At 37.0% G+C, this 12,684-nt stretch overlaps 1 protein-coding gene across 4 annotated transcripts; it reads right to left on the bottom strand.

Annotated features, from left to right (window-relative positions):
• Nucleotides 1–207: 207 nt before the first annotated feature.
• Nucleotides 208–11,603, bottom strand: KLRD1 (killer cell lectin like receptor D1). 4 transcript variants are annotated; one of them, XM_003265484.3, is made up of 7 exons: nt 11,502–11,603; nt 7,950–8,056; nt 6,551–6,643; nt 6,343–6,405; nt 4,430–4,581; nt 2,813–2,916; nt 208–1,653 (listed from the first exon to the last, which is right to left on the bottom strand). In XM_003265484.3, the coding sequence occupies exons 2-7, from the start codon at nt 7,954–7,956 to the stop codon at nt 1,533–1,535; spliced, it is 540 nt and encodes a 179-aa protein (XP_003265532.1). In that variant the 5' UTR covers nt 7,957–8,056; nt 11,502–11,603; the 3' UTR covers nt 208–1,532. The 4 variants fall into 4 exon arrangements, with proteins under 4 accessions (XP_003265532.1, XP_012357796.1, XP_012357797.1 ...); XM_012502341.2 differs by lacking the exon at nt 11,502–11,603 and having other exon boundaries at nt 1,508–1,653; nt 2,813–2,919; nt 7,950–7,984; XM_012502342.2 differs by lacking the exons at nt 6,343–6,405; nt 11,502–11,603 and having other exon boundaries at nt 1,349–1,653; nt 7,950–8,084.
• Nucleotides 11,604–12,684: the final 1,081 nt, after the last annotated feature.

Below are 12,684 nucleotides of genomic sequence, written 5' to 3' on the forward strand. Positions count from 1 at the left end.
AGTAGGCATAACTCTAAAGTGGTTTCTAATTGGTACACCAGTGGCCTAGTGTACACCTGCATAATCCCTTCCCCTTTAGTTTGAGTGGGATTTGGGATTATGATGGGATGTTACTCCGTGGTTAGAGTACATTAAATAACAAAGGTGAGGCAGTTTTTCAGATGCAATTAAGGTTCTAAATCCTTCCTTTTTTTTGTTTGTTTTTTATTTTTTGGAGGGGAGTCTTGCTCTGTCGCCCAGGCTGGAGTGCAGTGGTGCAATCTTGACTCACTGCAACCTCTGCCTCCTAGGTTCAAGCGATCCTCTCGCCTCAGCCTCCCGAATAGCTGGGATTACAGGCGTGCATTACCACACCTAGCTAATTTTTGTATTTTTAGTAGAGACAGAGTTTCACCATGTTGGCCAGGCTGGTCTCAAACTCCTGACCTCAAGTGATCCACCCGCCTTGGCCTCCCAAAGTGCTGGGATTACAGGCATATTCCACCGCACCCAGTCCAAATCCTTCCATCCTAAGTCAATCAAAATGAATTTTTTCATCACAAAACTGATGAAAATAGATCAGCTTTGATTCATAACAGGGAAAACCACTCTAAGTGTTAAAATCAAAACAGAAGATAATGCCTAATGAAAGGAGGTCAGGGATATAGGATAGTTGGCACAAAAAAATATTGATAATCATTACATGCTTGCCTGTATTATTTTAAATTTTTAATTAAAAAATATATTATTTTGTAATCACATGGACAACAAAACCAAAACATTACAAATCTCCAGAAAGTGCAATGCATAAGCTTAGTTCAAATTAAACATTTGAAAGGTATTATATTTCATCCTATATCTTTTGTCAGTTAACTGAAGTGCATTTTTCCTAAATCAATCTTCATACAAGAATGTGAAGAGGGCCAGGGATGGTGGTTCACACCTATAATCCCAGCACTTTGGGAATCCAAGGTGGGAGAATCCCTTGAGGCCAGGAGTTCAAGACCAGCCTGGGCAACATAGCGAGACCTTGTCTTGACAAAAAATTAAAAATTAAAAATTAGCTGGGCATAGTGGCATGGTGCCTGTAGTCCTAGCTACTTGGGAGGCTGAGTCAGGAGGATCACTTGAGCTTGCAATGAACTATGATCTTGCCACTATACTCCAGCCTGGGCAGTGTGAGTTAAATTTTATTTTGTAAATTTTATTTGATGTGAATTAAATTTTATTTACATTTCTGCTGAGAATTAGCAAGAATGTAAATAAAATTACATAAATGTGCAATAAAACTACATTGAATTTAACATTAAATACATACATTAAATGAAAATACAAAATTCTTTATATTAATTTTATAATTGTCAAATGTAGATGTACAAATTTCATCAATTTTAAAACACATTGTTTCACATACAGGACAATTGTATATGACACTGTTTGAAAACATTTTATAGACTCCAGAAGTAGACAATTAGTAATAATATAACAGGCAACTGTATCATTGTTAGTAATGTTAGGTCTTTACTCTCCACCTTCTCTGCCCCAAGAAGCATTTAAATGAGCTGTTGCTTACAGATATAACGATTTTTATCTTCACAAGGTTCATCTAAAGCATTTCCATTTGGATTATATGCTATGCAGTTCTTTGGATTAAAAGTTTCAAGCAATGGAAATCTGTAATGAAGAAGAAAATGTTAACATACACAAAAAGGAAGTAAGAATGTTCAGGGAATTTTTCAATTAAATGATATAAACTTTAAAAGCCTTTGAGTGAGATACTAACATATTGAGTCCTTTTTTTTTCAGTAACCACAATTTTCATGATTCTCTAGTGTAATGCTACAAAATACCCAGTTATTTTCTCACTAATCAACAGCATTGAGGCCAGGGATTTTTTCCTTGCTGTTTTTCTGTTGTCATTAATGGTTTAAATATGTGATATGCTTTTCTTCTGTTTTATTTAAGATGTATTATCTGATCTAGTCTAGGAAAACAAACCAAAGCATAAACTTTATCCCTGTGTGATGCGCAAATCTCATGTTTATAAATGAAAATGAGATTCAGAACGTACACACATACAGAAAATGAGTCCACAGTACATAAAACAGAAGAGCATGCTGAGAATATTGGGGTCTACCAGAATAAATAAAATAATAAATATACTATTTTTTTGGACTGCCTCTGTGTATATGAGTATCTGTACACGCACATATACTTCCAAGTGCTGGTACTAAGGCAAAAATAAAGCATATGTTAAAAGTTCTTTTATGGCCACAAATACACTAACTTTCATGTCACTTGAGCATTAACTTGGATGCTCAAGCCATCATCCCTGGCCCTCTTCACATTCTTGTATGAAGATTGATTTAGGAAAAATGCACTTCAGTTAACTGACAAAAGATATAGGATGAAATATAATACCTTTCGAATGTTTAATTTGAACTAAGAGAGCTTATGCATTGCACTTTCTGGAGATTTGTAATGTTTTGGTTTTGTTGTCCATGTGATTATAAAATAATATATTTTTAATTTAAAAATTTAAGTAATATAGGCAAGCATGTAATGATTATCAGTATTTTTTTTGCACCAACTATCCTATATCCCTGACCTCCTTTCATTAGGCATTATCTTCTGTTTTGATTTTAACACTTAGAGTGGTTTAGATCTGCCTAGATTTAAAATTGTTATTTTGTTGTACTTTTTCCTTTTACTGTATTCTCATGCCCTAGACAAGGTTATTTCAGCTACAGTGTTCCTGGATGTTACCTTTACTAGTCACATCTAAGGACAAATTCATAAAGAGCAAAAAAGGCCATGATTGCCAGAAACTTACAGATACTGGGAGAGTGCAGAGCCATTCTCCCACAACCAGGCGGTGTGCTCCTCACTGTAAGAGAGTCCAATCCAGTAAAATTGTTGACTGGAGCTCATAAAATCCTGCTTCAAGTAAAAGACAATCACATTAATCTAATTTTAATCTACTCTGGGAATAACATATTTTGAGGGAAAGTCAGTGTTTAGAATAAGATTCAGCCTGTCCATCACACAAACGGAAATTATTTTTAACTCCTATTTAAAAGGTATAGTCACATCACTCAAAGTTCTCATTTATCAGGCCCATTCATATATGGAGAAAAAAATACCACAAAATCTGACTTCTTGAATAATTAGAAACCTTATAAAAGGAGATACAGTTTTCATGGAGCACTTTCTTCATGGGAGATCAAAGATTAAATTTGATTCCAAAATCACTGTATTGTAAAGGATGAATCCCATGGGTATAATCTACTCAACCTATAATCAGCAAAGGTGCCGCGTGCAGCAGGAGAATTTTTTCACTTTTTCTTAAGAATTGGGCAATTAGGGGCCGGGCACAGTGGCTCATGCCTGTAATCCCAGCACTTTGGGAGGCAGAGGCGGGCGGATCACGAGGTCAGGAGATCGAGACCATCCTGGCTAACACGGTGAAACCCAGTCTCTACTAAAAATACAAAAAATTAGCCGGGCATAGTAGCAGGCGCCTGTAGTCCCAGCTACTCGGGAGGCTGAGGCAGGAGAATGGTGTGAACCTGGGAGACAGAGCTTGCAGTGAGCCAAGATCACGATCACGCCACTGCACTCCAGCCTGGGCGACAGAGAAAGACTCCGTCTCAAAAAAAAAAAAAAAAAAAAAAAAAAAAAAAAAAAAAAAAGAAAAGAAAAAGAATTGGGTAATTAGGGCCAGGCGTGGTGGCTCATGCCTGTAATCCTAGCACTTTGGGAGTCCAAGGCAGCTAGATCACCCGAGGTCAGGAGTTCAAGACCAGCCTGGCCAATATGGCGAAACCCTGTCTCTACTAAAAATACAAAAAGTGCCAGGCCTGGTGGCAGGTGCCTGTAATCCCAGCTACTCAGGAGGCTGAGGCAGGAGAATCACTTGAACCCAGGAGGTGGAGGCTGCAGTGAGCTGAGATTGCACCAGTGCACTCCAGCCTGGGCAAGAGAGTAAAACTCTGTCTCAAAAAAAAAAAAAAAAAAAAAAAGAATTGGGTATTTTTTCTTACCATATTTTCCATATTAGCTTATATCCCAGAAAGATGACAAAAACTATAAAATTATAAAAGAAATTATAAATTCAATTAAAAGAGTTAAGAATCACAGTCATTTAGCTGGTTCTTCAAATAAAATGGGTAAATATAATGACCTATTATCTTCTTTGAATTCTTCCTGAAAAGTTTCTTTCACCTTATTTGGCACCTTTCTTGATTTGTATCCCCATGATATAAATCATTGAGGAATTTAATAAAGATTTTACAATGACTACTTTAAGGTACACAGAACAGATAACTCGATTCCAATATAACCATCCACTTACTATGTGATTAATGACTTAAATCAAAGTGTTTAACTTGTTTAGATAGTATATTTTTCTAGATCAAAGAAAATGTAGAAAATCAGACTTAGCACATGCCAGTTCATCTGTGTTTTGAAGCTGAAGCAGACTGGATTTCTGAGAAGCACAGAGATGCCTACTTTCGTTCCAAGTTTTCTGTTCACTAGAAATGAAATAGCAGTTGCATCGGTACCCAACCCATTTTTCTTGGCAAGAACAGCAGTCAGAGTCTGACAGAAAAGATAAAGCATGAATAATGACACTGGAGACTAGACATATTTTTCAATGCTAGTTAATTATTCAAAAATTATTTGCTGTGTATTCTTTTAACATTCTTTCAGAATCTACTGTATACACCACACTTCAGGGGCTACTAATGTGAACTAATTAGACATGAACATGATGCTTTTTCCTCATGGAGATTATATTCTAGAGATAGAATCACAATTATATAATTTTCAATAATTTTTTAACGATATTTAGTGATGATTTAGATAAATACAAAAAAAAATTAAGTATGTTAAAATAGCATGTAGCAGAGTGTAAGATGAGGAGCAGTCACAAGAACCCTTAACTAAGTACGGTAGCATAAATAGGAGTTAACTAGATGAAGAAGATTTAAAGGAAGAAAACATTTTAGCATATTTTCTGAGTCAGAAAAGAATATGGTACATTTGGAGAATTTTGATATATGTTTGGATATCTTATTTTTGAAAAGGGAATATAAATAAATCAATTATCTTGAGGCTTAATTATACAGTTTATCAATAATAGTGTCTTCAACATTTGTTATCCACAGTAATAAAAAGCATGACACATCATGGGCACTCAAATCTTTGCCATATAAGTGGTGCTGAAGATGTTGCACTATTATTTTTATATTTTTTAATTGTTTTTGAGACAGTCTTGCTGTGTTGCCCAGGCTAGAGTGCAGTGGCACCATCTCAGCTCACTGCAACCTCCGCCTCCCAGGTTCAAGTGATTACTCAGCCTCTTGAGTAACTGATACTACAGGTGCGTGCCGCCATGCCTGGCTAGTTTTTGTATTTTTAGTACAGACGGGGTTGGCCCGTCTTGAACTTCTGACCTCAAGTAATATGCCTACTTCAGTCTCCCCAAGTGCTGGGATCACAGATGTGAGCCACTGTGCCTGGCCAAGACGTTGCACTGTAAATGAAGCACTATATAATCAAGATGATGGTGAGACAACTTGGGGTGCACTCTGAAAAAAATATATTTAGAAAATTGGGCCCGGGTGCGGTGGCTCTGCCAGGTACCGTGGCTCATGCCTATAATCCCAACACTTTGGAAGCCGAGGCAGGTGGATGACCTGAGGTCAGGAGTTCGAGACCAGCCTGGCCAATATGGAGAAACCCCGACTCTACTAATAACATAAAAATTAGCTGGGCATGGTGGCGAGTGCCTGTAGTCCCAGCTACTTGGGAGGCTGAGGCAGGAAGGTGGGAGAATCACTTGAACCCGGGAGGTGGATGTGGCAGTGAGCCAAGATCGTGCCACTGCACTCTAGCCTGGACGACAAGAGCAAAACTCCATCTCCAAAAACAAAAATTGGACTTTGAGCTGGCTTTCACTGGATAAGTAAAGTTTAGAAATCTGTGCACTATATTCTGGAAAAGGAAAAGTAGTGAGATGCAAAAGTATAGGTTATAAGCAAATTCAGGCAGGTAATGAGGATTAACTGTAACATTTCCTGTGGTTCATTTTTTGTTACTTAATTATGAGCACTCATATAGGAAACATATCTTTTGTTTCAGGCTGCTATTTTCCTGATTAGTTAAATGTACAAATGATACACATTCAATGTAATTTAATCATTTTTACATTAGATTGAGTAATGTAAAATGAGACTATCCTACATTGGTAGGCAAATTTCTAAGTATAATATTCCATCATGCCTCTCTGTGTGAAAAACAAGAAACTGCCTATTTAATCCTTTACCAATGCTAAGTTTTCCAAAAAATGTGACCTACCTTTCTGGAGTTCTATTTTGGGTCCTGGAGTAAATGCTGGCTCAATACTCAGTTTAGTAAAAGCTATAAGAAATGATTAGAAATTTGCTTAATTAGGTATGGGTTTATGAAATAATAAAATATTACACATTAGCAAGATGAAGCCTTTATTATTAAATGATATAATCACAGTTTTGATTTTTATGGAGACTTGCTTAGAAAAACTTACAATTTTTCAACAAAATTCCCAACGTAGCCATCAACGAAAGGCATATTATCCCTAAGGTCCCAGAAATTAACCTCCACAGAGTGGTCTTAAACACTGTAGAGAAAGACAGACAGAGTAATGACTTGAAGAGCAAACACAGGAGCTGAGTTCTTAAAAGCAGAAACTAGTGAGGGAGAATCCACAACATTCTTTCGTTTGATAACGGAGTCATCTTGCCAATAAAACACTGAAGATTTTCCAATCAGGACTTCACCCAATACCAACATTTTTATGTGATGTATCTTATTCTTCAGGAAGATTATGCAAACATTTTCTTCTCTACCAGCTCTGTTGCCGTAAAGTGAATTTACCGTTTATGTTTTAAATTGGCAGAGATGCATAAAGATCTGGAGGAAGAAGATATTAACAGGCACCACGTTGTGTTTTATGGACTTACAAAACAGGCATTTATTTTTATTCTCTCAACAAAATCACAAGATAGATAGTATGATTCTCATTACATAGATGAGAAAACATAAGGCCCAATAATAATGTTATTTTCTCAAGGTATCAAAGCAAGTAAGTATCCAAGTCAGAAATCCCATGAAAGTGTGTCTAGCTCAAGAATCTTTCATTCAACATAGTCTACCATTGTCACAATGATACTAGTTGAGACTATGTCCTCTCCTCATTTCAATGCAGGTTTTGCTCTGATAAATGTCTAGCTGCTCATGGGTTCGTAGAGACATTATAGGGAAAAGAAGACATAGGAACATTCTGGACTTGGTGTGATAACTGATAACAAACAGATGGATAACACCTTGGAAGCCTGGCTTCATTTCACAGTACACTGAGCATACATAAACAATCCTTTTTCCCCTAGAACAGTCCATTTGTTCATACTCAAAATTACTTGCTTTTGGCCTTTCACCTAAAACATTTCAACATTAGGAGATTCTGTGCTAACATGAACACACTCTCAAAGAGTGATGTTGTCATTAACAACAGTACAATGTGTCAAACTGTTCATTTGTGTAATTTTTGGATGTCACAACGTAAATAGTCAATTTAAAACTTTTCAGCATTGTGTCATTAATATTTGGCATTTTCTATTGCTATACTAGAATACTGTTGCTCACAATTTAACCAGGCTAAAGTTCAGTTCTCATTCAGAATTTAAAGGTAGCCCTGTCAGAAGCCACTCTTTAAACCTGTGAGAAAACTTCATGAAATCATGTCTAAGTTACACAACGAAGAATCAGGAAAATAAAATGAATGTGGAAAGTGCTAATGCATGAAAATCCTGAAAACTTCCACTGTTAATCATATCCTTTTCTCTTAAAGCGTTACCCCAAAATTAGCCAATCCAAGAAATAGATTTTCTGGTTATTTTTAATTTAGTGACTGAAATCACACATACCTGCCATGAGAAATTATGTTCCAAGAGCGAAGTAGAGAAGGCACGATGTGTACGTTTTCAGAAAGCACAGCGTTGAATTGTTGGAGCTGGGCTGGAGATTAAAGAATCTGAAAGTTGAGTATGAAGAAATTTAGCAAAAAAAGAGAATGAAAAATTGTGTATTTAAATGATGTTTTTGAATCATCTATTGGTGAGACATGTATTGTGTGAATAAGAAGCAGTAGAATCACAAGCCTCTAAAGTGTTCCAGGAACCACAATACAGGAAATTCTCACAGTACTTTTGCATTATTAACACTTTGGCAAGGACTAAAGAAGGTGAGAGGAGGTCAGAGGGAGTTTTGTTGCTGTTTTGTTTTTTATTGTTCGAAAATCAAATTCATTTTAAAGAGTTATCTGGAAAATGAAGGAAATGATGGGCAAACCAAAGGTAAATTTACTTAGTATAACAAAATTACTCATGGAATTTTCCTCTTTTAATAATAATAAACATTTATTATTTACCTTGTACTTAACACAATTTAAAGCACTTGGCATATGTTAGCTCATTTATTTCTGTAAATGGCTTGATAGTAAAGATATATAAATATCATCAATCTATCAGTGAGAAAACTGAGGCATACAGAGCTAAGTAATTTGCCAAAGGTCATATAAATTGGGATTTCCATGTCTCACTCTGTTCTTCTGATCTCTACCTAATTATCCTGGCCATGACAGGCAAAGTTCAAAAAAGTAGAACTGGATGGGTTTCCCACTTGAATGCCTCATTCACGTTAGCCTTAAAAGCTTTTTTCAACACCTCAATTTTCATTTTCTTGAAGTTCTTTAAGCATAACTTCAGCTTCCTTATTTTCCTTATTTTTACTAATACATTATTATATTGTTTAGTGTGTTACCTAATTCAGATACTATACTAATACTTCGATATACACTTTTTTGTCTACAGAAGAGTAACCTTGTTAATGGGAATATCAAACGTGGAACAGGTCAAATTTCCAATGTGGAAGAGATTGGCTATAATAAGAATCTTGAAAGGAGAGATTTTGATCCATGATTTAGTATCTGGAAATACAATCTACCATGCACCCCATACAAAAGCAGACACTCAGATAAATGTTTTGTGTATTATATTTTGTATATTGGTTATGTTCAAGCATTATAATATTACTATAGATAAACCCTTTTGTAAAAGATGGGCTTTCAACCAACAACAGAAAAAAAAAGACTACTTTGATTTCTCAGTTTTTATGAAGTCAAAACTTTCCATCTTTTCAGTTCGCATTGTGTGCATAGAGCCGCTTTCATTGCACCACCAAATTTGTTGAGCTATAAATCCTCCCTGAAGAATACAAGTAAAATCTACTTCATCCAGATTGTATGCAAATCTTAGTTGAAGTGATTTATTTAAAAATCCTTGGCTTACTTGAAATCTATTCATTTTTAGTTTTAGTGTTAGAAAAAGCTGATCTAGAAGAAACCTATCTGATATTGATTATTTTTCCCCCATGTAAAATTGCCTCAAAATATAGGAGATTAGGGGTTTGCTTTTAGTTTTTCTCTTGAGAGAGTACAAATTTATGACAGAATGTGCAATAGGGATTGTTACTACACTTTCATTACTAACAGAACCACCTTTATTTGGAAGTTAGAGGTTCTGAGTTTTTAGAACCCTGTTTGGTGAGAATACATCCATCAATCATTGTCCTTTTTTTCATCTTAGTTCACTGACTTAGAAATAAAAATCCAACAAATATAAGTTTACTTCAAGAACTCCAGGCTTACATATTTAAGACACCTAAACACACACACACACACACACACACACACACACACACACATACACAGTAAATATATATGTATATACCTCCTTACTTTAACTCTTTCTGAGCTGCCAACTCTGATTGTCCTTTTTGTTTTGTTTTGTTTTTTTGTTTTTTGAGACGGAGTCTCGCTCTGTCGCCCAGGCTGGAGTGCAGTGGCTCATTCGGCTCACTGCAAGCTCCGCCTCCCGGGTTCACGCCATTCTCCTGCCTCAGCCTCCCGAGTAGCTGGGACTACAGGTGCCCGCCACAAAGCCCGGCTAATTTTTTGTATTGTTTTTTAGTAGAGACAGGGTATCACCGTGTTACCCAGGATGGTCTCGATCTCCTGACCTCGTGATCCGCCTGCCTCGGCCTCCCAAAGTGCTGGGATTACAGGCGTGAGCCACCGTGCCCAGCCTCTATTCTTTCTATTTATTTTTGTACGTAGACAGGTGAATGATTTCCATGTACTGTATCTCTGCCACTCATCTCCACTTGTTCCTGAGGTTATCATTGCCTCGCCTATGTCCCTTGGAATATTTGGGGAACTATGGCCAACTAGTTATCTGTATAGCTGTATCTATGGGTTCTTTTTTTCTCCAATAACTGCTGAAAGCCTTGCTGTTCTCAGACATGCTAATCCGGAAGTGCTGAATAATCATCACCAGAATGGGCGTCGACAAACGAATCCTGTGATTTGCTGTATAGTCCAGCAGTCTCAGCCCTAAAGTCAGGTAATTCTGCACATTGCGTTTTTCCCCATTTCCCAAAATTACTCAATAGTGTTATGTTCTAGTCACCTCCTCTGGAAGCTAGATTAAGAAAATAACCTTTATTGCGTTCCACTTTCCCTTTCCTATTACACTTCCTTTCCTATCTTTATGGCATACACAATTCCAAATAAAGTTTCCACTCAAAGTATTCTCTGAGTGTGCTGCCGAGAGAACTAGACTGAATTCCGCTGAAATATCCAGCTTCACTTATATAAATTTGCTTTTGAAAAGTTAGGTATCCTGCCAAAAGAACATCTGTCTTTGCAGGACCTCCCATCCCCTAGTATCCACTGCAGGAAGACGCCCTCTTCCTCCCCTGCAGTTTACTAGTGCCCTTGTTAAGAGCAAGTGATGACTTCAATAGCTAAGTCAACTTTTAAGCCTTAGTCAAAAGCCGGGGGAAAGAAACTAATGTTCACTTGACATAGAAACAGTGAAGTCTTTTCCCTACCTAAAAATGTATAACTAAAATGTTGCAGAACAAAATAATAGTATACATTCTAGTATCCCCAAGGGAAAAATTTATTTTGATCTCACTGCTTTTAGAAAATGCATTCTTTGAGTGGAAAGAAAATTGCTCGCATCAGGCTGCAAATTATTCTTTTAACAGGCAGAGAGGGCTCCCTGAGAAAAAACAACAGACGTTATTGACCTGGTAAAATCTCATTGTAAACATGCTAATCCCAAACCTACTAGCTACAGTGGTTTCTTATATATAGTGGGTTTTGCTTGCAAAATCCTTATCAGTGGAATGATTTTAGCAAGATGTATTAGATTGTCTAAAATTGTTAGTGGTAAAATCAAATAAAAAAATAAAACTAAGGCCGGGCATAGTGGCTCACGCCTGTAATCTCAGCTCTTTGGGAGGCCAAGGCAGGTGGATCACCTGAGGTCAGGAGTTCGAGGCCAGCCTGGCTAACATGGAGAAACCCTGTCTCTACTAAAAATACAAAATTAGTCAGGCATGGTGGCACACGCCTGTAACCCCTGCTACTTGGGAGGCTGAGGCATGAGAGTCTCTTGAACTCGATGAGCTGAGATCACACCACTGCACTCCAGCCTGGGTGAAAAGAGCAAAACACACTACAAAAAAAAAAGCATAAAACTAGAATCTGTGGGTTTATGGAGGCTGGCTTCCTGGAAAAATGTCACATAAACTATGTGTAACCATAACCACGTAACCATTTGAGTATAAAATGGAGATATGTCATGACCAAAACATCTCCTTTTGTGTAAACGGTGCAGCCACAAACACCATTAAGAAACCTCATATGTTTATCTGTTTGTCTGGGGCAGAGTGTGTCCTAAGGGGAAAGTAAGAATGAGTGGGTGCTTTTGCAGGCCTGGGTTTTCCACTGTTTTGTCTGTACCTCACAATTATTGTATAACTGAAATTATGAGTAAAGCATGATGCTGGGTGAAATCTCTGAGGATGCTTGTGATACTGATTTGACAATCCAATCCTTTATGTTACCTTCTCGAAGAACTGGTTAAGTTTTGTCCACATAGATAATGAGAAATATACATAAATTACATGTATAGAAGCAAACACTCCTTGCCTTTCATCTTATAGCCCAAGTTATCATTGCCCCTCTCTTATATCTAGGAACCTTTGTTGTACTTGAACAGACATTTGCATCTATAGGCCTTGGGACTTCTTTTCCCCCTAGATCTGCTCAAAGCTTTGCCACTCTCATACCAATGGATCTCAGGACTTGATATATAAATATCCCAAATTATTTTGCTTATCTTATATGCAGGGGCTATTTGGGGATGCATGCCAGAAAAAGAAATGTGTTGTTGGGGCTCAGGACACATCACCCCAAAATATGATAGCAGAAGACTAGAATATGTCCCCCAAAAATATTTTTCTTTGTTGGCATATTTCAAGCTGGTTATTTTGAGAAACTGCAGACACAAGAGTAGCTCACGTGAAAAGCTGCCCTTTTGTAAAGGAAAATTACATCTGTAAAGGAAATCTATATTAGTAAAATTATCTATATCAGGAAAAGAGCTGCTCCTAAACAGTTTTTCCCCTGAAGGACTCTTATTTACATAGCAAGAAAATCGTTATTCAACATGTATTTCTTCACCTTCACCCTCCCACAACATGTCCCTCTTCCAGAAGCCCCCTCCAGTAAACCCCAGTCCCTACTCCTTT

This window comes from Nomascus leucogenys, chromosome 23, assembly GCF_006542625.1.
Source record: "Nomascus leucogenys isolate Asia chromosome 23, Asia_NLE_v1, whole genome shotgun sequence".
NCBI lineage: Eukaryota > Metazoa > Chordata > Mammalia > Primates > Hylobatidae > Nomascus > Nomascus leucogenys.